At 39.8% G+C, this 27,806-nt stretch overlaps 1 protein-coding gene across 3 annotated transcripts in view; it reads right to left on the bottom strand.

Moving 5' to 3' along the window:
* The window catches only part of GLS (glutaminase), a 1,045,544-nt gene that overhangs the window by 855,320 nt on the left and 162,418 nt on the right, over positions 1 to 27,806 (bottom strand). For all 3 annotated transcript variants that reach the window (XM_053698626.1, XM_053698625.1, XM_053698624.1), the window contains exon 2: positions 7,745 to 7,841. In XM_053698626.1, coding sequence (XP_053554601.1) covers positions 7,745 to 7,841 — 97 coding nt within the window. The remainder of the gene's footprint in view (positions 1 to 7,744; positions 7,842 to 27,806) is intronic.

The following is a 27,806-nucleotide window of genomic DNA, read 5'->3' as shown; positions in this document are numbered from 1 at the left end:
TGGACCGTGATCTGCCCGCACCTTGATGTTTGCCCCCCCTTCTCCCCCACCGGTGCTGCGTGGGAGAAGGTGAGTTTCCATTGCGGGCATACGGGCTCCTCCTGGGCGCATCTGTCTGTTTTCCCTGGTTGTTACAGCGGGCTCTGATTTGCCATTTCCACGGCCGCTGGCCGCGTCCGTCTGGGCTTCCTTTGGCTGGTCCCGGGTCCAGCTCCTCTCTCAGCAGCTGTCTCGCCTCCTCCCCCACCGGTGCTGCGTGGGAGGAGGTGATTTTCTGAGCTGGAAGGTCGGCTCTGAAAGTGTGTCTTCCCTTTTTTTTGCGGAGTGCCTGTCCGAATCTTCCATCCTACATTTACACTGTCTACATGAGGGGCACATAGCTGGAGACCTGATCTGTTCTTCTCCGGATCAACCTTCGGCACAGTGAGTACTCCCTCATTAGACATCTAAACATTGTAGGGGGGCGGCGTGTGAAAGGCTTAATATTGGAGGAAACATAGAAGAGAAGGATAAAAGGCTAAAGAGAGGAATGGTAGAGGGGAAAGAAGAGGAGAAAGACAGAGGGAAGAGAAGAAAGGAGAAAGGACACATAAATACCGCTTCAACTCATGCCAACATTTGGGGACTATAAAGTTATTTTTTGCAATACAACTTATTAACCCATATATCTTGTGCCTTGGATACAGAGTTCAGTACAGCTTGATAACACAGGACTGTATAGACTTAATTTCTGCTATATACAAGAAATTCTAAATATTTAATATTCTATTTTTTATAGCTCTGTTTATTAGAAGGGAAACTGTATCAAAACTTGCTACTTAATTCCTATCTTTCTCTCCTTTGAGCATATTGCCATTAAACACACATAAGTAGGGAGAAGAAAGACGCTTGCCAGTTTGAATACTAAAGTTCACAGAGTGTCCCAGAAGCTTTCTTTAAAATATCTGAAATCTCTATTTTTTAAAATAGGAAAAGAAAGAAAGAGAAATATTTAAGACAGAACTTACTCCAATAACCAGAACTGGATTATCAATTATTAATAGATTGGATAAAAGCCTATTGTAAAATTACTTTATCCTTTAAAAGGTTCATAGCTTAACCTACTTTGCAAAGCATATTATATCACTTTAAAGGTATATTATAAAGGCTGCTCTACCAACCTCATCCTTTATAATTCCCTTTGTTTTTTGTTCTGGCTACTGTTACCCCAGACTGAGAGATAACTGGGGTAAGGCGGCCAGCTAGGACTGACAAGAGAATTCGTATTTCAGTATCTGCACTGACTCACCTCTACATTTGCCTTTTATAATATTTTGAGGCAGACCCATACGGTATAGAAAATTGCACTATATAGTGATCAGTATTATAGCCATTGACTACATTATTAGATTCCCTCCAGAGGCTAAATTATCTTTGACTTTACTCTATAATTGGCAACGCACTTAAAATTGGCACTTAAGTTCTATTTGAACCCCTAACACCTACCTGGGGAGTCAAAGTCTCTTAAATTTTAAATCCTTATAGACTTTAAGGGTACTTATAACAGGGCTACATTATATACCTCTACAGATCTGAAGAAAACATTTCTGTGTCTCCCTGACACGACTGCCAGATACACTAAATTCACCCCTCTAATTTTTTTTTTAATTATTTTTTTTCTTCACACCTGCACTTCACCTTCACCCCCTCCCTGCACTCCCCGCCCTTCTTGTGGGATTCCCCCCCCCTTTTTTTTCCCCCTTAATAAATAAATAAATAATTTACACTTCACTTGATTACTCACAGTTTATGGATAAATACTTTCACCCTCACGGCAAAAACTCACCAGCGGCCATGTCGGTCAGACATAGAGATAAGAAGCATAAATCTCCCCCTGAGGCCCAAATAGAAACACAAGTACCCTCATGTGACTCTTTAAATTTGCAAGAACATATTGATGTACAATCTCTAGTGTCTAAAATCTCGGACGCCCTCACCCCTAAATTTGACTCTTTAAAAAAAGAGCTTAGGCAAGATATCGCCTGCCTAACCTCAGAAGTTAAACAATTTGCAGAAAGATTTACTGAGGTTGAACAAAGAGTCTCGGATCTCGAAGATCTGGTCTCAACTCAGAATGGTAAATTAGAAACTATATCTCTGGCCCTCATTAAAGCACAAAATAGAGTTGAAGACCTTGAGAATCGTTCAAGGCGCAATAATTTAAGGTTAATTGGCCTCCCCGAGGGAAAACAGCCAGAAGATTTTAACAAATTATTCATGCATACTCTCCCATCTTTATTACAGATTCCTGAGAACTATTCTAAAATAATAATAGAACGTGCACATAGGATAGGACCAACTTCCTCTGTCAATACTAACAAGAGGCCAAGACCTATCATAGTCAAATTCTTGAATTATGAAGATAAAATTATGGTTTTACAACAATATCGCAAACATCAACCTTTGATGGTTGAAGGTGTTAAAGTCTTTATCTTTCAGGACTATGCAGCAGAAACAGCTCAGAAAAGAAGGGAACTAGCCCCAATGTGCACGAAATTTATACAACAAGGGCTTTGCGCTACTATTGTGCATCCTGCTAGACTTAGATTAATGATTGACAGTACTATACATTTCTTTGATACTGCTGCTGAAGCAGAAAAGTTCTACTCTATAAATTCTCCCCCTTAAAAGAAACTAACTTCAGGGTCTCTTCAGGTTAGGGTAATAGATGCCATGGCTGGCATTCATATTTTTTTATTTTATTCTTCCCCTTTTTTTTTTTTTTTCTTCTTTTTCTTCCCCCCTTCCCTCACCCTTCCCCCCCCCTTCCCTCTTCTTTCACTTTTCCTTCTTTTTTTTTTTTTTTTTTTTTTTTTTTTTCTCTGCTTATATAAAAAAAAATGGCTGTAGGACACAAAATTAAAATGACCTCATGGAATATTGGAGGTCTCACTTCCCCAATTAAACGGAAGGCAATACTTCTTCAATTAAAGAAAATTAACACCAACATAGCCTTCCTACAGGAAACACATTTAAAATCTGAAGAAATCCTAAAACTTAAATCCTCCTGGGTTAAAGATGTTTTTTTTTCTGCCACGTTAAAAAGAAAGAGCGGGGTCGCGATCCTATTGGGGAAGAAACTCCTCTATGAGGTTATCCAGGTAGATACGGATCAGGAAGGTAGATATTTAATATTAAAAATTAAAATTGCAAAAGTACTATACACACTCTGTAATGTATATGCCCCAAATGTTTTTAACCTCCCATTTTGGGAAACATTGCAAAATAAGCTTCTCTCATTTGCAGAAGGTCACCTACTGCTGGTTGGCGACTTTAATATGGCTCCTCAGTCTCCCCTTGACAGGCTTAGGCAGAATTCTGCCACAGTCAAAACCAAGAGAGACAATTTAGAGTCTAAATTATTCCTCAAACTTTATCGTAATTTAAAACTCTGTGATATCTGGAGGATTCAAAATCCGGATATCAAAGACTTTACGTGTCATTCGAAAGCACATAAATCGCTTTCAAGAATCGATCTTTTCCTGATTGATGAAAGATTCTGCAAGTCGAAAGTAACCGCCAACATTCTACCTATTACCATTTCGGACCATGCCCCGATCACTCTTGAACTTGACTTAATCTCGTCAGGGAACAGGAATTTTGGTTTCTCTTTCCCTCGCTACCTAGCAAATGACTTAAAATTTAAAAATTGGCTTATTTCTAGATTTCAGGAGTATGCAGTCATTAATCAACAACATACTTCCAAACCTGCTTTGTTTTGGGAAACTGCGAAGGCGGTCCTTCATGGGGAAATTTTAGCTTATACTATTTCTAGATCTAGGAAAATGAAAAAAAGGGAGACTGAGACATTAAAGGCTGTTACGAATGCATATAATCGTTATATTTTATCTAAAACACCAGAAAACTGGTCTAGATATACTGCTGCATTGGCGGAGAGAGATTCCCTTTTGCTCTACAAAAGTACCCAAAGAGACCTTAGGCTGAAGGCTAAACTATATCATTATGGCAATAAGACAGGGAAGCTTCTGGCAAACTTAGTAAAGATTGAAAGAGGCTCATCTATAATAAAAACTATAACGTCTGGCAATAAAAGCTCTAACTCCCCGAAGAAATATGCAGAGCATTTGAAGAATACTATGAGCTTTTGTACGCTTCTAAAAACTCTAATATCACACAGAGGGAAAACTTTTGGGATCAAATAACTTTTCCAACTCTGACTCCCGATTCACTGGTAACGTTACAATCTCCCCTTACAGAAGCAGAAATTGCCATAACAATTCAAAATCTCTCCTCTAATAAAGCACCGGGACCTGATGGACTCCCAAATGAATTCTACAAGATATTAGCACCTGAGATAATAAAGCATTTAACTACACTTTTTAACGATATCTATATCTCAGGTAATACTCCAACTAAGGAGTTTACTGCATCCTATACAACTCTTATCTTGAAGCAGGGGAAAGATCCAGAAAAAAAGGAGTCATACAGACCCATCGCACTCCTGAACACAGACTATAAACTTCTTACATCTATTCTATCAAATAGACTCCAACCCTTGCTTTCTTCTATTATACACAGCGACCAGGCAGGATTTCTCCTAAAGCGTAACTCATCTGCTAAGATAAGAGAGGTATTCATGATAATAGAATACTTTAATATGCTGGATGAAGGGGGAGGACATTTCTGATAAAGCAATTATATCCATCAATGCTGAAAAAGCATTTGATTCGGTACACCATGATCATTTGTGCTTCACGTTACAGCAATTTGGCCTGGGAGGCAACTTTCTTCGTTTCTTTAACAATTTATATAGTAATGCATATACAAGAATCTTAGTTAATGGTGATATGACCTCCGATATAAAACTGAGGAGAGGGACCAGGCAGGGGTGTCCTCTCTCCCCTCTCTTGTTCGACTTGGCTATTGAACCACTTGCTATTCAGATTCGCCATCAACTTGAGGGGATTAAAATTAACGAGAAAGAACTGCAAATTGCATTACATGCAGATGATGTACTGCTTTATATTTCTAACACGGCTAGAAATAATCCAAAACTTCTTGCTATCATAGACCAATTCGGCTCCTTTTCTGGATACAAAGTAAATGTTTTAAAATCAGAGCTTTGTTGGCTTAATCATACTAAAGATTCTTGTGCAAGCATCCCATTTACTGTAGTCCAGGATGCATTTAAGTATCTTGGTATATGGATCTCCTCTAACCCTACAGCCTGGTACGATTTAAATGTCCCTCCGGTACTTAAAAAAATCAGAGAAGCCTTTAAAAATTGGCAAAAACTCACTCTCTTTGTCAGGCCGCATTGCACTTTATAAGATGACCCTCCTTCCCAAAATCCTGTATGTACTTCAGAATACATCATTTATCTTAAAATCAAAAGATATATCATCTTTTAATTCAGCGCTTCGATCCTTCCTGTGGCAGAACAAGAAGCCTAGGATCTCTTTATCTAAATTAATGCTTCCTGTGGAGCAGGGAGGACTCTCCCTGCAAGACATCCGTTTGTACAATATAGTCTTCCAGGCTAGGGTAGCAATAGACTGGTTAACTAATGCTAACTATGTAACAACTCTCGACCTTGAAAAAAACATAGCTTATCCACGTTCCTTGGTAGCCTTATTACATTGTGATAAAAACATAATACCGTCCATACTAAAGAAAATTAAGTCCATCTATAATCCAATCCAGATGTGGAAAAAGATATGTTCAATGTTACATATTCAACCTAGAATCTCTCGATATCTACCTCTCTTAAATAATCCACATTTTCAAGCTGGCATACAATCTGCTCTCTTCTCTAAATGGGAATCTTTGGGCCTTCAGAATATCTCCCAACTACTTGATTTTCAAAATAAATGTATTAAAACCTTTGATTCTCTTAAAAAGGATTTCCATCTTCCTAATAAAAAATGTTTCGCTTATTTGCAAGCACGACATTTTGCCCTTAAATTAGTAAGGGATTTTGGTTGGGAATGGTCCTTAGGTATACTCGAGAACTGGATCCTATTAGCTAAGAATGGCTTAATATCAAGTTCATTTATATACCAGAGACTGGCTTCTCTCAAAGGCCCAGAAATACTAGAAAATCTGCAGGTTAAGTGGACAAACACACTATTAGAGGATCTAGGAGAGACCTCTGTAATCACTTTATCAATTCAAGCAATTGCACGTGCCACTCTCTCCGCTACGTGGAGAGAGACACATGTTAAACTATTATTTATGACCTATTTTTCCCCAGAGAAGGGAACTAAATGCCAAAGTCTTACCTTTAATAAATGCCCAAAATGTTCTTATCCCTCGGCTAACCTTATCCATATGTTCTGGTATTGTCCAAAAATAAGGAATTGTTGGTTGAAAACACAATACTGGCTTATTAACTCAGTAAGAATATCTTCACTATCATTCTCTCCTTTAAATACAATTTTCCCACTAGAGGACTTTGGCCTCCCTCGAGATAAACTTAAAATAGTTACTTTGGTAATTCTCGCTGTTCGATATTTAATATTGAAGAAATGGAAATCGCGAGCAACCCCAAGTATATTGGAGGTAAAGAACTGTTTGAAGAAACAGTGTATAATAGAACAAATTGATACCAACCTACCGAATGACCAAGAGGTGAGGAGTTTCTTCTCTAAGTGGTCGGACTTTATTAAAGTATTGCCCATAAATGAAATTGAACATTTAATTTATCCCTTTAGAAATACGGAGTTGGTTCTCCTGGGAATCTGGTAGATCCTTTGCAGTTAATAAATGAACCATTAAGGCCATGACCCTCCTCTTTTTTTTTTTTTTTTTCTCTCCTGCCAGTCTTCTATCTTCCTATTGCCCCCCCCTCCTCTCTTTCCCTTTTTTTTTTTTTTTGTTTTGTTTGTTTTATTAGGGTTTATTTATTTTTAGTTGTTACGGTTCAAGATAATTAATAGATATTAAATTGAAAAAAAAGGAAAAAAGGGGCATCAGGAAGACAAGTTTAATGTGTTATTGATGAGAGCTAAAATCAGGAATGTATTTTATAGATCAGATCAGATTCTGTCATTACAAGAACTGATCTTAATGTTTTTCTTTTCTTGTTTTTTCCTCTCTCATCCCTATATGAAATTATGTTGTAATTAAAATCCTGATGCTTGTTAATAAAAAATAAATTGAAAAAAATCAAAAGCACTAAGGACTATATATCAATAACAGGACAAAGCCTTACACATTTATTTATACAGTACATATAATCAGCAATAGCAAGCAAACCGCTAACAATTGTGCAAACAGATAATAGTGCACAACAATTTAAATAACTCCCATCAGTCTAGGGGCTAGGTGTAAATAACAAGCTTAGCACTATATCATGAAAAGCATAGTTCCAAATCACCAGATTTAATATAAACAATCCAAATGATGACTATTATAGCTGGGTTGCACATTAGCCAGGGATAGTTGTAAACGTATACTGTCCTGAAAAAGTAAAAAGTATACGTCTGTAAACGTCCTTTCGGCTAAGGACCTAACCATAAAACACAACACCATGTGCAGGAGTTCATTGGAGTGAAGCAGCTGGTGTTGTGCACAGACCAACTAATTGCAAACCAACTAATCGATTAATCGATTATGAGATTCGTTGACTATATTCATAATCTATTATCGATTATGACGATTAGATGTTGCAGCTCTAAACAAAAGGCTATCACTAGTAAAATGAGAATGTTGACATGGCACAAAAATTGCTTCAAAAACGTACCGTGATAAATTTATGAACTGGTATTTTTTCTTGACCTTCAGCAATGGTATAGAAGAGCAAATCCTCCAAACTAGGCAAGAGTCCTGGTTTATTCATCCTGTAAAGAATAGAACATTTAGTTTCTGCTCTTGTAAAAACAAAAACATAGCAGCCGTAAAACCATAAAGATATATGGATATCCTGTATGTTATATTGGGTAATGTGATTTCATCACCGTTCAGAAAGATTATTATAAACATTTGTTTTATTTCTAATTCAAGGACAGGGCTCAACAGATTTTTTTTTTCTTTCAAAATTGGTATAACACATTCTACTCAACAATTTAACCCCTTAGTGGCCCTGTACAAACATCTCTTCAGGGCATACAGCTCAAAAATAAAAACCTTATCATTTTTGTAAAGCAGTTATTTACTTGTAGAACCAACAGCATTGGGTATATACATTTATTCAATCACTTCAACAAAGATATACACATCAAGCTGGAAAAAAAAACTGTCAATATGTATTTTTGCTCTCAATTTTTTTCTTTTTGGAGTGCAGGTAGTGAAAAAAAATAAAATCTAATTAGAACTTTAACATAGTCAAGGGTTAAATTCATATTTGCTTCAAAGACAGTTACAACAAGTGCAGCCTTCCCTGAAGCACAACAGGTAAGAACATTCTACAAACAGTGTCCACAGGACTTGCTTCAAAATCCTTCTTTATTTGGGGATAAATTTAGAGTACAAAAAACAGCAGCAATGTTTCGGGTTGTACACCCTTAGTCATGCATGAGGGTGTACAACCTGAAACGTTGCTGCTGTGGACACTATGTTTGTTGGATGTACCTAGGATATAGCAGTGAGCTCCTGTCTGTGCTTGCATTTGCAATGCTCTGGTGATATTGCTGGTATCTACATATTGGATTAAGAACATTCTAGTCAAATCTAAGTCCAATAATTATTAGATAGGCACAAAAGCACTGAGGACAGAACACAGAGTACCTAACAGCAAAATAAAGTATTGAGTATTTGAATAATGATAAGCATTATGATAAAGCATACACAGGAGATCAGATTAAAAAAGGACCCAATAATAAAATGCAACAATCTAGAGTATTTTAGTCTTGCTTTATGTCCCCCTTTGACCTATCAAGACTGTGCTGTTTTGGCGATGTTTGTCGTTTACAGTAAGGAAACACAACACCGAGAAGAATGCAGGCCTATATTGTACAGTAAATATATTTAATATATCCATGGTCAAAAGTAGGCCCCTTTCAGGAAAACAGTTTAAAAAAATAATTTATTCTTACCTGATAAATTATTTTCTTTCTTGGTAGTGAGAGTCCAAGAGATCATATTCTTACATATGAGAATACAACACTTGGCCACCAGGAGGAGGCAAAGACACCCCAAATAGAGCATTCAACTATCCCTCCTACTTCCCCTACCCACCCAGTAGAACGGAGGAGACAGAAAAGTTAAAAAAAAAAAAAGGGGGGGGGTATAGAGGTTCCAACTAGACTGCCGCCACTACAAAAAAAATCATAGCGGTTTTGTGGACTCTCACTACCACGAAAGAAAAGAATATAATAAGGTAAGAATAAATTATATTTTCTTTCTAATGGTAGTAAAATTCCCGGCAATCCTATTATTTCATATGGGAATCTATGTCCAAGCTGTGGAGTCCACAAAGAATGTAGGGTGGAAGTAGAAAAAACATAATTTATGTAAGAACTTACCTGATAAATTCATTTCTTTCATATTAGCAAGAGTCCATGAGCTAGTGACGTATGGGATATACATTCCTACCAGGAGGGGCAAAGTTTCCCAAACCTTAAAATGCCTATAAATACACCCCTCACCACACCCACAATTCAGTTTAACGAATAGCCAAGAAGTGGGGTGATAAGAAAGGAGCGAAAGCATAAAAAAATTAAGAATTGGAATAATTGTGTTTTATACAAAAAATCATAACCACCACAAAAAAGGGTGGGCCTCATGGACTCTTGCTAATATGAAAGAAATTAATTTATCAGGTAAGTTCTTACATAAATTATGTAAGTCCATGAGCTAGTGACGTATGGGATAGCAAATACCCAATATGTGGAACTTCCACGCAAGAGTCACTAGAGAGGGAGGGATAAAATAAAGACAGCCAATTCCGCTGAAAAATTAATCCACTACCCAAAACAAAAAAAGTTTCAATTAGTATAATGAAAAAAACTGAAATTATAAGCAGAAGAATCAAACTGAAACAGCTGCCTGGAGTACCATTCTACCAAAACTGCTTCTAAATAAGAGAAAACATCAAAATGGTAGAACATAGTAAAAGTATGCAAAGAAGACCAAGTCATTGCTTTGCAAATCTGATCAACAGAAGCTTCATTCTTAAAAAGCCCAGGAAGTAGAAACTTAACTAATAGAATGAGCCGTAATCCTCCGAGGCGGGAATCCACCCGACTCCAAATAAGCATGATGAAACAAAAGTTTAAGCAAGATGCCAAATAAATGGCAGAAGCCTTTTGACCTTCCTAAAACCAGAAAAGTTAACAAATAGACTAGAAGTCTATCTGAAATCTGAATAGCTTCAACATAGAATTTCAAAAAACTCTTACCATATCCAAAGAAAGTAAGAATCTCACCAAAGAAGTTTTAGGAAAACAACAATTCCTCCCTAATGTTGTTAGAATTTACAACTTTAGGTATGAATTGAAATGAGGATAGCAAAAACCACCTTATCCTGATGAAAAAAATCAGAAAAAAGAGATTCACAAGAAAGAACAGATAATTCAAAAACTGTTCTAGCTGAAGGGATGTCCAAAAAGAACAATACTTTCCATGAAAGTAATTAATGTCCAGAGCAAGCATATGCTCAAATAAAGAGCCTGAAAAGCCTTCAGAACCAAATTAAGACTCCAAGGAGGAGAAATTGGCTTAATGTCAGGTTTGATACGAATCAAAACCTGAACAAAATGATGAATATCAGGAAGTAACACTGCCTTATCCTGAGGAAAAATCAGAAAAGGATATTCACAAAAAAGAGCAGATAACTCAAAAACTCTTCTAGCAGAAGAAATAACCAAAAGGAACAATACTTTTCCAAGAAAGTAATTTAATGTTCAGAGAATGCATAGGCTCAAACGGAGGAGCCTGTAAAGCCCTCAGCACCATATTGAGACTCCAAAGAGGACAGATTGAATTAATGACAGGCTTGATACGGACCAAAGCCTGTACAAAACAATGAATATCAGGATGATTAGCAATCTTTCTGTGAAAAAAGAACAGAAAGAGTAGAGATTTGTCCTATCAAAGAACTGAAGACAAAACCTTATCCAAACCAACCTGAAAAAATTAAAAAATTCTATGAATTTTAAAAGAATGCCAAGAAAAGTAGGTCTTCCAGACTCGATAATAAATCTTTCTAGAGACAGATTTACGAGCCTGAAACATAGTAATAATCAATGAGTCAGAGAAACCTCTATGACTAAAAATCAAGCGTTCAATCTTCATGATTTGAGATCCTGATGGAAAAAATGGGCCTTGAGAAAGAAGGTCTGGTTTAAATGGAAGTGTCCAAGGTTGGCAACTGGCCATCCAAATGAGATCCGCATACCAAAACCTGAGAGGCCATGCTGGAGCCACCAGCAGAACAAACAAATACTCCATAAGAATTTTGGAAATCACTTTGGAAGAAGAACTAGAGGCGGAAAGAAATAGGCAAATAGATAATTCCAAAGAAATGTCAATGCATACACTACTTCCGCCTGAAGATCCCCGGACCTGAATAGGACCCTGGGAAGTTCTTTATTCAGATGAGATGCCAACAGATCTATTTCTAGAAATGCTGACATCTGATAGTCCCACCCTGATGATTGACATACACCATAGTTGTGATATTGTCTGAAAGACAATAAACGTCTCTTCTTCATAAAGAAACTAACTGAAAAACTCTGAGAATGCACGGAGTTCTAAAATATCAAATGGTAATCTCGCCTCCTGAGATTTCCAAACCCCTTGTGCTGACAGAGATCCTCAGACAGCCTCCCAACCAAAAAGACTCACATCTGTAGAGATCATGGTCCAGGTTGAAAGAAACGAAGAGACCTGTAGAACTAAATGATGGTGATCTTAACCACCAAATCAAGATAGATAAATATTAGGATTCGAAGATTTAAAATGTGAAATCCTAGAATCCCTGTACCATAATTCCGCATAAAAAACTGGAAAGGTTCTTTCTATTGAAAATGAGCAAAGGGAATTGAATCCAATGCTGTGGTCATAAGACCTAAAACTTCTATGCATATATAGCAACTGAAGGAATAATAGAGACCAAAGGTACCGACAGACGGAACCCAATAAAAATTGTCCCTTGTCTGATAGAGACAAAGACAGTGACACAAACTGTCTGGAAACCTAAAAAAGGTGACCCTTGTGTGAGGAATCAAGAGCTTTTGAAAAAAAGATCCTCTAACTATGTCTTGGAAGAACAAAGTGAATCATATGAGATTCCGCATCCTCAGAAAATAATCTGAATGAAAACAAAAAAATGAAAATATGCATTTATTGTATCTAATGAAAACAAATAATGCTATCACTGACCAAAAAAAAGGCAGAATAGTTTGAATAAAAACTCCAAAACCCAGTTCCTAAAAATGGAACTGGAAGAAATACCCCTGAAGATTCCAGGTCTGAGCAGCGCTTGAACCCCACGGGTGATCAGCCATGCTTCAACAGTACCCAAAATATATAGGACCGAAACATACTTAAATAAAGTGTTAGCCTTACTGGAATAGCTGGAATATAATAGAGAAAAAAAGACTTCTCACAGACGGTTAATTCTGAACTTATTCTGTACCCAAAAACAAAGAAATTTGGACCGAATAGAACAAAATAAATTTCAAAAAAGTCTTAACCTGCCCCTTACCAGCCGAGCTGGAATACGGCACGTACATCACAATTTTAGGGAGCTGATTTTGAACTGAAAAATTTCCAATTAAAAACATGTTACTTGGGAAAGAATTCAGGAATTTGTTCCTTAATAAGAACAACCAAACTAATATAAGCTTAAAGTTTTAGTCTTAGAACTCAGAGTAACAGTTAAGAATTGAATCCAATTATAAAATTATTGATTATCTTAGAACAAAAGAAATATGGATTTTTAGAAATAACAAAATTCTTCTAGCTAAAACAGCTAAAGACATAGATTAAACCTCATTTGCGAAAATATTCAATAAAATGAAGACACAAATTAAATTATTAGCATGATAGTCCAGTTAAAGGACCAGTCAATATACTGGACTTGCATAATCAATAAATGCAAAACAACAAGACAAATGCAACAGCACCTAGTCTAGTAAATTTTGTCCCTTTAACAATGCTAAAATAAATCATAATCTGATACTTGATCTTAAAGTAAACAGAAAAAATGAAGCAATTGCAACATCATCCAAATAAATCACAGGTCCAAGAAAAAGTACCTGAAACTAAATAATTTTCCATAAATAAGATACAACCATCTAAAGGAAAATAAATACTATTTTGCTATAGAAACAATAGCATAATTAGTAGGAGTATAGATAGCCCCAATAAATTGGAGAACCCTCAAAATTGAATTTAACTGCCGGCAAAGAATATAGTTTAAAACCTTTGAAAAAGGAATAAAAGAAAATTCTCAGCCTATTCCATTCCATAGTATGAGGAACTGGGAAAAAAAAACCTCTGAAAACACAGAAGAATAAATAAGCAGAAATAAAATGTTAGCTAGTCTTGAAAAGGAACTAGTTACATTAATATCCAAAATAATCAACACCTTTTCAACAAAAAACAAATGTACTTAATAAAAAAAAATTAGATTTGTTAGTGTCAATATCTGATGAAGAAAATTCTGAATGAGAAAAAAACATCAGAGAAGGATAAATTAGTATGTTGTTGGTCATTTGAAACTTCAATAATTAAAAAAGAAGTTTGAAAAAGACCTAAAAATGTTATTAGAAGGCACAATGTCAGACAAAGCCTTTAAAATAGAATCAGAAATATATTCTTATAAATCTTCTAAGTATTTCTTGTACATAAGATGTAAAAAGAATAGCAATATATAAAGCATAAATACTAATGGATTCTGCATATGAAAGTTTAACATGAAACTTATAAGAAACCATAGCTAAAGATAAGCATTCATAACATTGAAAATAAATGAACTTAGCTTTGGTAGGACTGAACTCAGTCAACGGAATCCCTTACTGTGTTTTGAAACAGGAACAGTGAAATCTTGCAATATGTAATAGAAAAAAACAAAATTTAAAGCAAAATTATCAAATTCCTTAAATGACAGTTTCAGGAATGGGAAAGAATGCAAAATAATAAGCTTCTAGAAACCAGAAGCAATAAAAAAACATAATTTATGCTTACCTGATAAATTTATTTCTCTTGTAGTGTGTTCAGTCCACGGATCATCCATTACTTATGGGATATATTCTCCTTCCCAACAGGAAGTTGCAAGAGGATCACCCAAGCAGAGCTGCTATATAGCTCCTCCCCTCACATGTCATATCCATTCATTCGACCGAAACAAGACAAGAAAGGAGAAACTATAGGGTGCAGTGGTGGAGTTATAATTTAAAATTTAGAACCTGCCTCAAAAAGACAGGGCGGGCCGTGGACTGAACACACTACAAGAGAAATAAATTTATCAGGTAAGCATAAATTATGTTTTCTCTTGTTAAGTGTGTTTAGTCCACGGGTCATCCATTACTTATGGGATACCAATACCAAAGCTAAAGTACACGGATGAAGGGAGGGACAAGGCAGGAACATTAAACAGAAGGAACCACTGCCTGTAGAACCTTTCTCCCAAAAACAGCCTCCGAAGAAGCAAAAGTGTCAAATTTGTAAAATTTGGAAAAAGTATGAAGTGAAGACCAAGTTGCAGCCTTGCAAATCTGTTCAACAGAGGCCTCATTTTTAAAGGCCCAAGTGGAAGCCACAGCTCTAGTGGAATGAGCTGTAATTCTTTCAGGAGGCTGCTGTCCAGCAGTCTCATAGGCTAAACGTATTATGCTACAAAGCCAAAAAGAGAGAGAGGTAGCCGAAGCCTTTTGACCTCTCCTCTGTCCAGAGTAAACGACAAACAGGGAAGAAGTTTGTCGAAAATCTTTAGTTGCCTGTAAGTAGAACTTCAGGGCATGGACCACGTCTAGATTATGCAGAAGACGTTCCTTCTTTGAAGAAGGATTAGGACACAATGATGGAACAACAATCTCTTGATTGATATTCCTGTTAGAAACAACCTTAGGCAAAAACCCAGGTTTAGTACGCAGGACTACCTTGTCTGAATGAAAGATCAGATAAGGAGAATCACAATGTAAGGCAGATAACTCCGAGACTCTTCGAGCCGAGGAAATAGCCATCAAAAACAGAACTTTCCAAGATAAAAGCTTAATATCAATGGAATGAAGGGGTTCAAACGGAACACCCTGAAGAACATTAAGAACCAAGTTTAAGCTCCACGGAGGAGCAACAGCCTTAAACACAGGCTTAATCCTAGCCAAAGCCTGACAAAAAGCCTGGACGTCTGGATTCCCTGCCAGACGCTTGTGTAAAAGAATAGACAGAGCAGAAATCTGTCCCTTTAGTGAACTAGCGGATAAGCCCTTTTCTAAACCCTCTTGTAGAAAAGCCAATATCCTAGGAATCCTAACCTTACTCCATGAGTAACTCTTGGATTCACACCAATATAAATATTTACGCCATATCTTATGGTAAATTTTTCTGGTAACAGGTTTCCGAGCCTGTATCAATTTATCAATAACCGAATCCGAAAACCCACGCTTTGATAGAATCAAGCGTTCAATCTCCAAGCAGTCAGCCTCAGAGAAATTAGGTTTGGATGGTTGAAAGGACCCTGAATTAGAAGGTCCTGCCTCAGAGGTAGAGACCATGGTGGACAGGACGACATGTCCACTAGGTCTACATACCAGGTCCTGCGTGGCCACGCAGGCGCTATCAGAATCACCGATGCTCTCTCCTGTTTGATCCTGGCAATCAGTCGAGGTAGCAACGGAAAAGGTGGAAACACATAAGCTATGTTGAAAACCCAAGGGGCTGCAAGTGCATCTACCAGCACCGCTCCTGGGTCCCTGGACCTGGATCCGTAACGAGGAAGCTTGGCGTTCTGGCGAGATGCCATAAGATCCAGATCCGGTTTGCCCCAACGACGAATCAGTTGAGCAAATACCTCCGGGTGTAGTTCCCACTCCCCCGGATGAAAAGTCTGGCGACTTAGAAAATCCGCTTCCCAGTTCTCCACACCTGGGATGTAGATCGCTGACAGGTGGCAAGAGTGTGACTCTGCCTAGCGAATTATCTTTGAGACTTCTAACATCGCTAGGGAACTCCTGGTTCCCCCTTGATGATTGATGTAAGCCACAGTCGTGATGTTGTCCGACTGAAACCTGATGAACCTCAGTGTTGCTAACTGAGGCCAAGCTAGAAGAGCATTGAATATTGCTCTTAATTCTAGAATGTTGATTGGTAGGAGTTTCTCCTCCTGAGTCCACGATCCCTGAGCCTTCAGGGAGTTCCAGACTGCTCCCCAGCCTAGAAGGCTGGCATCTGTTGTTACAATCGTCCAATCTGGTCTGCGAAAGGTCATTCCTTTAGACAGATGAACCCGTGACAACCACCAGAGAAGAGAATCTCTGGTCTCCTGGTCCAGATTTAGCAAAGGGGACAGATCTGAGTAATCCCCGTTCCACTGACTTAGCATGCATAGTTGCAGCGGTCTGAGATGCAGGCGCGCAAATGGCACTATGTCCATTGCCGCGACCATCAAGCCGATTACTTCCATACACTGAGCTACTGATGGGCTTGGAATGGAGTGAAGGGCACGGCAAGCATTGAGAATCTTTGATAACCTGGACTCCGTCAGGTAAATCTTCATCTCTACAGAATCTATAAGAGTCCCTAGAAAAGGAACCCTTGTGAGCGGTAACAGAGAACTCTTTTCCACGTTCACTTTCCACCCATGCGACCTCAGAAATGCTAGAACTATCTCTGTATGAGACTTTGCATTTTGAAAACTTGACGCTTGAATCAGAATGTCGTCTAGGTACGGAGCCACCGCTATGCCTCGTGGTCTTAGTACCGCCAGAAGTGAGCCCAGAACCTTTGTAAAAATTCTCGGGCCGTAGCTAACCCGAAGGGAAGAGCTACAAACTGGTAATGCCTGTCTAGAAAGGCAAATCTTAGGTACCGATAATGATCTTTGTGAATCGGTATGTGAAGGTAGGCATCCTTTAAGTCCACTGTGGTCATATATTGACCCTCTTGGATCATGGGCAGGATGGTCCGAATGGTTTCCATCTTGAACGATGGAACCCTTAGGAATTTGTTTAAGATTTTTAAGTCTAAGATTGGTCTGAAGGTTCCCTCTTTTTTGAGAACCACAAATAGATTTGAGTAAAACCCTTGTCCTCGTTCCGTTCGCGGAACTGGGTGGATCACTCCCATCACTAAGAGGTCTTGTACACATTGTAGAAATGCCTCTTTCTTTACTAGGTTTGTTGATAACCTTGACAGATGAAACCTCCCTTGTGGAGAAGAAGTTTTGAAATCCAGAAGGTATCCCTGAGATATAATCTCCAACGTCCAGGGATCCTGTACATCTCTTGCCCAGGCCTGGGCGAAGAGAGAAACTCTGCCCCCCACTAGATCCGTCTCCGGAGAGGGGACCCTGTCTTCATGCTGTCTTAGGGGCGGAAGTAGGCTTTCTGGCCTGCTTGCCCTTGTTCCATGACTGGTTGCCTTTCCAACCCTGTCTGTAACGAGCAGTAGTTCCTTCCTGTTTTGGTGCAGAGGAAGTTGATGCTGCTCCTGCCTTGAAGTTACGAAAGGCACGAAAATTAGACTGTTTGGCCTTTGATTTGGCCCTGTCCTGAGGAAGGGTGTGGCCCTTACCTCCCGTAATGTCAGCAATAATTTCCTTCAAGCCGGGCCCGAATAAGGTCTGCCCTTTGAAAGGAATGTTAAGTAGTTTAGACTTAGAAGTTACATCTGCTGACCAGGATTTAAGCCATAGCGCCCTGCGCGCCTGTATGGCGAATCCGGAATTTTTAGCCGTAAGTTTGGTTAAATGCACTACAGCATCCGAAACAAACGCATTAGCCAGTTTAAGCGTTCTAACTTTGCTCAAAGTCTCATCCAATGGTGCTGTGCGAATCGCCTCTTCCAGAGACTCAAACCAGAATGCCGCTGCAGTCGTGACAGGCGCAATGCATGCAAGAGGCTGCAATAGTAAACCTTGTTGAACAAACATTTTCTTAAGGTAACCCTCTAATTTTTTATCCATTGGATCTGAGACAGCACAGCTATCCTCCACCGGGATAGTGGTACGCTTGGCTAAAGTAGAAACTGCTCCCTCCACCTTAGGGACCGTCTGCCATAAGTCTCGTGTGGTGGCGTCTATAGGGAACATTTTTCTAAATATCGGAGGAGGGGAAAAGGGCACACCGGGTCTATCCCACTCCTTACTAATAATTTCTGTAAGCCTTTTTGGTATAGGAAAAACGTCAGTACACACCGGTACCGCATAGTATCTATCCAACCTACATAATTTCTCTGGGATTGCCATCGTGTCGCAATCATTCAGAGCCGCTAACTTAAATTTAAAATTTGAAATTTCTGAATCCGGTCTCCCCGGATCAGAACCGTCACCGACAGAATGAAGCTCACCGTCCTCATGTTCTGCAAATTGTGACGCATTATCGGACATGGCTCTCGTGTCATCAGCGCGCTCTGTCCTTAACCCAGAGCTATCGCACATGCCTCTTAATTCGGGCATATTGTATAATACTTCTTTCATAACATTAGCCATATCATGTAAAGTGATTTGTAAGGGCCTTGATGTACTTGGCGCCTCAATCTTACGCACCTCCCGAGCGGGAGACGCAGGTACTGACACGTGAGGAGAGTTAGACGGCATAACTTCCCCCTCTAAGAGCAAGTTTTCTCTGTGAAAAAAATCACAAAAAGACAAAGGCGCCTCCTAGTGTAATACAGTTGGTGAAAGAGATTTGATAGGTAATCAAAAAGGTACTCACAAGTGGAGCAGCACCCAATTGTGCTAAATCAAACAGACTGGGATCTCACAGTGTCCCAGCTCACTGACACTGCAAGGAAACTGGTTTCTCCAATGTCTTGCCGGACTGACAGAGCTCAGACTCTCACAAAGAGGTTTACATAAAACCAAATTTTATTAATAAAATAAAAATCTCAGTGTCTCATGACACTAGATATTAAAAGAACAAGCAACGCGTTTCTCAGACTGCTGTCTGTTTCATCAGGCTTCTCTCTTAGCCTATTTACATAATAATCATATAAGGTCCTGTGCGCCCCCTAGTAGTAACACACCCTTAGTGTTACTGATTGTTTCTTTTAACTTCCCCCTCGTTGTCTGGTAATAATTTCTTTATCGGTACAGATTGACTTTTATTCAAAGTAATATCAATACAATTGGTACACATATTTCTATTGGGCTCCACATCGGCTTTTGAACATAATGAACAAGCAGATTCCTCTGTATCAGACATGTTTAAACAGACTAGCAATGAAGCTAACAAGCTTGGAAATCACTTTCAATAAGTTTACAAGCAATATAAAAAACGCTGCAGCGCTTTTAAAAACACAGTTGAATAACAAAGAAAACTAATTCAGTTATAGTGAACAATTCTTAACGAGAAATGTATTAATTAGCAGAGGATTGCACCCATTAGCAAAAGGATGATTAACCCCTCAATACCCAAAAACGGATATCAAATTAAGATTTAACACTTTTATCACAGTCAAACACACTGTCACAGATCTGCTGTGACTGATTACCTCCCTCAAAAACGAATTTTGAAGACCCCTGAGCTCTCTAGAGACGTCCTGGATCAAGGAGGAAGAAACAGGAAGAATGTGCTAGAATTTTAACTGCGCAACAAGGCGCTAAAACAAGGTCCCTCCCACTCATATTACAACAGTGGGAGACCTGATATAACGGTTTCTATGCAGAAAATACGTTAGCCATGTGGAAAAAAATCATGCCCAAAAAGATTTATCACCAAGTACCTCACAAAACGAATAACATGCCAGTAAACTTTTTTAAAAACAACATTTTGAATGTCATGCAAAGTTATCACTAAGCCTGCTACCAGTCGCTTCCACTGCAGATAAGGCTTAAACATTATTTCAGTATTAACAGTATTTTCTCAGTCAAATTCTAGTCCCTAGAAAATAACTCAACTGCGCATACATTTATCAGCCTGATACCAGTCGCTACTACTGCATTTAAGGCTGTACTTACATCATATGGGTAACAGCAGTATTTTCTTAGTCAATTCCATTCCCAGAAAATAATGTACTGCACATACCTCATTTGCGGGGGACCCCGCATGCTATTCCCCTCTTTCTGAAGTTACCCTACTCCTCAGAATGTCGAGAACAGCCAGCGGATCTTAGTTACGTCTGCTAAGATCATAGAAAAACGCAGGCAGATTCTTCTCCAAATACTGCCTGAGATACAAAAAACGGCACACTCCGGTGTCATTTTAAAATAACAAACTTTTGATTGAAGAATAATTAAGTAAAAACTCCAACTCCTCTCGCGACCTCCTTCTTTGTTGAGGGTTGCAAGAGAATGACTGTATATGACATGTGAGGGGAGGAGCTATATAGCAGCTCTGCTTGGGTGATCCTCTTGCAACTTCCTGTTGGGAAGGAGAATATATCCCATAAGTAATGGATGACCCGTGGACTGAACACACTTAACAAGAGAAAGTGAGGTTTAAATAATGTGAAGAAAAAAAGTAGAACAAAAAAGATGCCCACATTTTTTGGCGCCAAATACGACGCCCACATTATTGGCGCCAAATACAACGCCCATATATTTGGCGCCAAATATGACGCCACATCCTCTGATGCCGAAACCGACGCCCACATTTTTTGGCGCACAAAATGTCTGAATACGCATGCGTCAAAAAATGACGTTAACAGAATACAACTTCCGGCGTCAACTACGGCGCCGGAAATGACAAATTTTTGCGCCAAAAAAGTCTGCGCCAAAAATGACGCAATAAAAAGAAACATTTTCTGCCCCCGCGAGCCTAACCGCACGCAGGAAAAAATGGTCAAATGAAAATTTTTAAGGTAAAGAAAAAATAATTTGAAATGCATTATCCCAAATAATGAAACTGACAGTCTGAATTTTAAAGGAATACTGATTATCCTGAATCAAGGCAAATATAAGTTTATAGACATATATTTAGAACTTTACATATAAAGTGCCCAACCATAGCTTTGAGTGTCATAAATAGAAATAAGAATTACTTACCCCAAGACACTCATCTATATATAGTAGATAGCCAAACCAGTACTGAAACGAGAATCAGTAGAGGGAATGGTATATAAGAGTATATCGTCGATCTGAAAAAGGAGGTAAGAGATGAATCTCTACGACCGATAACAGAGAACCTATGAAATAGATCCCGTAGAAGGAGACCATGGTATTCAAATAGGCAATACTCTCTTCACATCCCTCTGACATTCACTGCACTCTGAGAGGAAAACCGGGCTCCAGCCTGCTGCAAAGCGCATATCAACGAAGAATCTAGCACAAACTTACTTCACCACCTCCACGGGAGGCAAAGTTTGTAAAACTGAATTGTGGGTGTGGTGAGGGGTGTATTTATAGGCATTTTAAGGTTTGGGAAACTTTGCCCCTCCTGGTAGGAATGTATATCCCATACGTCACTAGCTCATGGACTCTTGCTAATTACATGAAAGAAAAGGCGATGCAGTCCCTAGTTACTGGACACTACCGCTTGAAGAACCTTTCTCCCAAACAATGCCCCAGTAGAGGCAAAAACATAAAATTTATCATCTTTTGCAAAAGTATGTAGAGAAGATCAGGTAGCAGCCTAACAGATCTGTTCAACCGAAGCCTCATCCTTGAAGGCCCAAGACGTTGACACCGAACGTGTGGATTAAGCAGTATTAAGAAGCGGAGGCTGCTGTCAACGCCTTTGAGTCAGCCATACGAATCAGACTACTCAATCCGAAGGATAAAGAAACAGTAGTGGCCTTTTGACCCTTGCGCTTACTAGAAAAAAGTACAAACAAGTACGTGATTGACAAAAATATTTAGTAGCATGCAGATAGAATTATAATGCTCTAGCCAAATCCAGATTTGGGCACAAAGACGAAACCACAATTTTCTGATTTATGTCGAAATCACCTTTGGTAAAAGACCCAATTTTGTCCGAAGAACAGCCTTATCCTGGTGAAACACTAGATAAGGGGATCACACTGAAGAGCAGACAATTCTGAAACTCTTCGTGCAGAAGGTATTGCCAACAAAAAAAAAAACACTTTCCAATATAGTAATTTAATATAAACTGCATGCATAAGCTCAAAGGGAGCATTTTATTATTATTATTATTATTATTATTATTATTATTATTATTATTAGGTATTTGTAGAGCGCCAACAGATTCCGCAGTGCTGTAAACATAGTCGGTGTACAGGATAGCTTTGTAGGGGTCAAGTGGGTAGAGGGCCCTGCCGAGAGTTTCACTGTTGTAGTCGGCTCTTATGAAGCGATCTGTAAACGGCTGGGCCCATAGGCTTACAATCTAAGGGGTTCAAGGGGAAAGCAATGGCGTTAGGAAAGGTTAGTGTTGGTTGTATGCATCCCTGAATAGTAGAATTTTTAGGGAGTGCTTGAAGTTGTTAAAACTAGGGGAAAGTCTTATGGAGCGAGGCAGGGAATTCCACAAGATGGGGGCCAGTCTGGAGAAGTCCTGTAAACGGGAATGTGAGGAAGTAACAAGAGAGGAGGAGATCCTGAGCTGATCGAAGGGGACGGGAGGGAGAGTATCTAGAGACAAGTTCTGAGATGTAGGGGGGAGCAGTGCAGTTGAGAGCTTTATATGTCAGGGTGAGCATTTTATGTTTAATCCTAGAGGCAAGAGGAAGCCAGTGAAGGGATTGGCAGAGAGGTGCAGCAGATGAAGAGCGACGAGTAAAAAAGATGAGCCTGGCAGAGGCATTCATAATGGATTGTAAAGGAGCTATGCGGCAGCTAGGTAGACCAGAGAGGACGGTATTGCAGTAGTCGAGGCGGGAAAGGATGAGAGAGTAGATTAAAATCTTGGTTGTATCTTGTGTAAGGAAATGTCTAATTTTAGCAATGTTTTTAAGGTGGAAGCGGCAGGCTTTAGCCAAGAACTGGATGCGAGGAATGAAGGAAAGATCTGAGTCAAGTGTGACCCCAAGACATCGGGCGAGCGGGGTAGGGGTAATGATGGAATTATCAACAGTTATAGAAATTTGGGGGATGGAGACATTGGAAGAAGGGGGAAAAATAAGGAGTTCAGTTTTGGAGAGATTTAGCTTAAGGTAGTGAGAGGACATCCAAGATGAGATGTGAGAAAGACAGTTAGTGACACGGGTTAGTAAGGAAGGAGGTAGGTCTGGTGCAGAGAGGTAGATTTGGGTGTCATTGGCATACAAATGGTATTGAAACCCATGGGACTTTATTAAGGAACCTAGTGATGACGTATAGATTGAGAAGAGAAGGGGACCAAGGACAGAGCCTTGAGGTACCCCAACAGAAAGTGGTAACGGGCAGAGGATGCTCCGGAGAAGGCTACACTAAATGTACGGTTAGTCAGATAGGAAGAGAACCACGAGAGAGCTGTGTCACAGATGCCGAAGGATTGGAGGGTTTGGAGCAAGAGAGGGTGGTCAACAGTGTCAAAGGCTGCAGACAGGTCAAGGAGGATAAGCAGAGAGAAGTGGCCTTTGGATTTTGCTGTAAGTAGGTCATTGGTAACCTTGACAATTGCTGTCTCTGTAGAGTGATGGGAACGAAATCCAGATTGCAGTGGGTCAAGAAGAGAGTTTAGTGTAAGGAAATGGGATAGACGTGCGTAAACTACCTTTCGAGGAGCTTTGAGGCAAGAGGGAGTAGGGAAATAGGGCGGTAATTGGAAGGGGAGGTTGGATCAAGGGTAGGTTTTTTGCGGATAGGTGTGACCAGTGCATGTTTTAGAGATGAGGGAAATATACCAGTGCTGAGGGAGAGGTTGAAAATGTGTGTGAGTATGGGGGTGAGGGTAGAAGAGAGGGAGGGGAGTAGCTGTGAGGGGATGGGGTCGAGGGGACAGGTAGTGAGGTGGGAGGACAGTATGAGAGCAGAAACTTCATCATTAACAGGAGCAAAAGAGCTGCATTTTTGGATATTTGGGTTTTGGGTGATTGTGAGCTTTTGAGGGGGTTGGAGATTGGAAGTATGTTGAGAGCTGATTTCACTTCTGATGGAGTCAATTTTGTTGTTGAAGTGGCTTGCAAAATCTTGAGCTGAGAGAAAGGTTGTGTTAGGAGGTGGGGGTGGGCGGAGAAGAGTGTTGAACGGTTGAACAGACGTTTAGGGTTAGAGGAAAGAGTAGAGATGAGATTAGAAAAATATTGTTGCTTATAAAGATTAAGGGCAGAATAGTAGGAGTTCAGGATGAACTTGTAGTGAAGAAAGTCAGCTGAACTCCGAGATTTCCTCCAATGTCACTCAGCAGTACAGGAGCATCTGCCAGGTATCGTGTCAGAGGAGTATGCCACGGCATGCTGTAAAACTTAGAGTACAAGGTTAAGACTCCAAGGAGGAGCAATAGGTTTGAAAACAAGTCTAATTCTAACCATGGCAAGAACAAAGGATTGAATATCTGGCAACCGTGACAACCTTCTATGTAACAAAATTGAAAGAGCAGAAATCTGGCCATTAAGGGAACTAGCCAAAATACCTTTTTCAAGGCCCTCTTGCAAAAATTGAAGAATTACGCGGAATTCTCACTCTGTGCCGGGAAAATCCAAGTTCTTCACACCAAGACAAATACACCTTCCACAACTTGTGGTTTATACGTCTGGTGACAGGCATACGTGCCTGAATTAGCTCTCTGCTTGGAAATTGAACTAATGATTTTGGCTCAGTCAGTCTCAGAAAATCTAGATTTAGATAAAGGAAAGGACCTTGAGCGAGAAGGTACGGGCTTTAAGGAAGACACCATGGAGGAGCAGAGGACGACCTTATAAGATCTGCATACCAAGTCCTGTGTGGCCGTGCAGGGGCTATGAGAATCGCAGGTACCCCACCCTGCTTGAATTGTGCTATCACACGTTGAAGAAGTACAAGCGGAGTGAACAGATAAAAAAGTTGATAAGTCCAAGGTACTGCCAATGCGTCTCAACTCCGCCTTAGGATCCCTTGACCTCGATCCGTATCTCGGAAGTTTGTAATTGAGACGTGATGCCATGAGGTCTATTTCTGGAGATCCCCACCGACGTGTGATCTTGTTGACCTCCCAGTTTTCTTCTCCCAGGATGTGGATAGCTGATATCAGACATTGATGTCTCTCTGCCCAGTCTAGTATGTGAACAACTTCCTTCATTGCTAACAAACCGCGTGTTCCCCCTTGATAATTGAAATATGCCACCGTAGTGATGTTGTCTGATTGCAATCGAATAGAATGATTGGAACACAACTGGGGCCATGTTAAGGTATTGAAGATGGCTCTGAGCTACAGTATCTTAATGGGGAGTGATGCCTCCCTTGTTGATCATACTCCCTGAGCTCTCCACGCCCCATACTGCCTCCAAACTGGATAGACTCACGTCTGTGGTGACAATATCCCAGGAAGGGCACAGAAAACTCATACCCCAAAGTATGTGTTCTGGTGACATCCACCAAGAGACAGAGCTCCTGGTAACCGGATCCAAGTCTATCACTTCAGACAGATTTGAGTGATCCCCGTTTCATTGTCTAAGCATGTATAGTTGTAGAGGTTGCAAATGAAAGTGAGCAAATGGTATTGCTTCTGAGGCAGCTAGCATGAGGCCTACTACCTCCATACATTGTGCTACAGAAGGGAAAAGTAGACTGAAGATCTCGAAAAGCTAACTGATGCTTTTCCTTGCGTTGATCTGTTAGGAAAATCTTCATAACAATCGAGTTTATAATGATGCCTAGAAAACTGACTCTCATACGAGGAACAAGAGAGCTCTTTTCTAGAGTTACCTTCCAACCATGAGTCTGAAGGTATTAAAGTAACTTTTCTGTGTGAGAGGTCGCTAATTGTAAAGATGGAGTTTGAACCAATATGTTGTCCAAGTATGGGGCTAATGCAATGCCCTGTAGTCTGACTACAGAACGTTTACCCCTATGTTGCAACAACTTCCTCAGAAAAGTTTCCATTTTTTCATCCATAGGCTTTCTGAAAGAACTATCCTCCAGAGGGATAGTATTATGCTTAGCCAGCATGGAGATAGCGCCATCCACCTTCGGGATGGAGCCCCACAAATCTAATTGAGAGTCAGGGACCGGGATTCATTTTTTAAAAGTAGACAAGGGGGAAAAAGAAGTTCCTATTCTTTCCCATTCGTTACTTATATTGTTTGCCATCTTAGCTGGCACAGGAAAAGTCAGAGGGACCTTCCTATCTTTGTAAACCCTGTCTAATTTAGGGATCTTAGGCCCCTCAGGGAGTGTAGCCTCTGGAACCTCTAGAGTAGACAGAACCTCCTTTAATAAAAAACGCAGATGCTCAATTTTAAATCTAAAGGTAGGGTTCCTCCGCTGAAGGAGGTTTAGTAACTGAAGTCTCTGACTCAGAATGTTTACTCTCTGAAGCTACAGAGGTTAACTCATCCTCGGATAGCCGAGATATAGTAGCTAAATCCAACAAATATTTAGATGACTCTAGGTCAGAACTATGTTTAACCTTTCTCTTGCGTTTGTTAGAGCGAGGTTAGGCACTCAGGGCTGCAAATACCGCCGATTGTAACTGCGCAGTAAATTCAGCTGGAAAAAAGCCATCTCCAGATGGAGGATTAGTTGAGCCGCAGGGAATTGCATGTGGATCGGGTAATGTAGAAAGGGTAGTAATTTCTTGGGAACCAGCCTAAGAAGTAGACGGCTCAGAAGGGCTAATAGCGCTATGAGTATTAGCAGGCGTGTCTCCCATCTTAGAAATTAGAACATTGTTTAGGCAAATGGAACAAAACTGAGCAGGCTGGCAAACCACAGCCTCCTCATAATATAAACAGGAAATATTATTCAGTACAGAAGGAGCGGAACCTTCTAATGTAGTATCAGAGTCCTCCATAGCTTTATATATACCCACAGAAGGACAATCAAAAAGGCACCTTAATACTCTCAAAGGCTGGCGCACTCACCACTTCCTAGCCCCAGACAGCGAACAATGAAAATGCTCTCCTCAGGAGTGATGTCTGCAGAAGGATCTTAGGAAATGAAAGATCGCACCTGGTCACGTGGTACGTAAGACAGGACTTTCGCTGTTATAAAAAAGGGCGCCAAGCTATTATGAGCTGCACCACACTTAAAAGCGAAAGTGAAACCTGTTTGTTCTAAGCCAAAAACACGCAGCCTATGAGCCTAAAAAAAACCAAACAAAAAAAACAACTCATATTAAGCAGATATAAATCCCCAAACTGTTCAAATAAATCTCCCTGCAGGAGATATTAACCCTTGAGCCTATCGAGGTATAAAGGAACCACACTGTGACCCTGTATATAAAGGAAAAAAAAAAAAAAAAACGGTCTTACCCTCCAGGATCCATGCTGTGGAACAGACACAGCCTCTCAAGTGTGACAGTCTTGCAGCAGCGCTTCTAATATTTCCGATGGGACTCAAAATTATTGTGGTATAACGCACCACCGGAATCAGTCGATACACAAAATTTCTTCCAACAGCATTTTTATCAGTTTGCGGCCTAGCACAAACCTAATTATGGCTTAATGGAAACAAGTTCAATGATGAACATAAAGCACATACACACTGGATTGTGAGAGTCAGGTATCCCAAACTGATTAACCAGAATTCTTTTTGAGCCGTGTGATGCAATGTTAGTCAATAGAGCCATAAAGGCAAAAAGCTTGCTTACCACCGCCTTCCCCTGAGCTGGCCGGTCCTAAGGTGATATTGGGCGACTGGGTCTGGAATGTCCTTCTCTGTGAGCCCACGTGTGCCCGTTGCA

The sequence above is a fragment of the Bombina bombina genome, chromosome 1 (genome assembly GCF_027579735.1).
Source record: "Bombina bombina isolate aBomBom1 chromosome 1, aBomBom1.pri, whole genome shotgun sequence".
In the NCBI taxonomy this organism is placed as follows: domain Eukaryota; kingdom Metazoa; phylum Chordata; class Amphibia; order Anura; family Bombinatoridae; genus Bombina; species Bombina bombina.
This window is presented reverse-complemented; position numbering and strand designations above follow the sequence as displayed.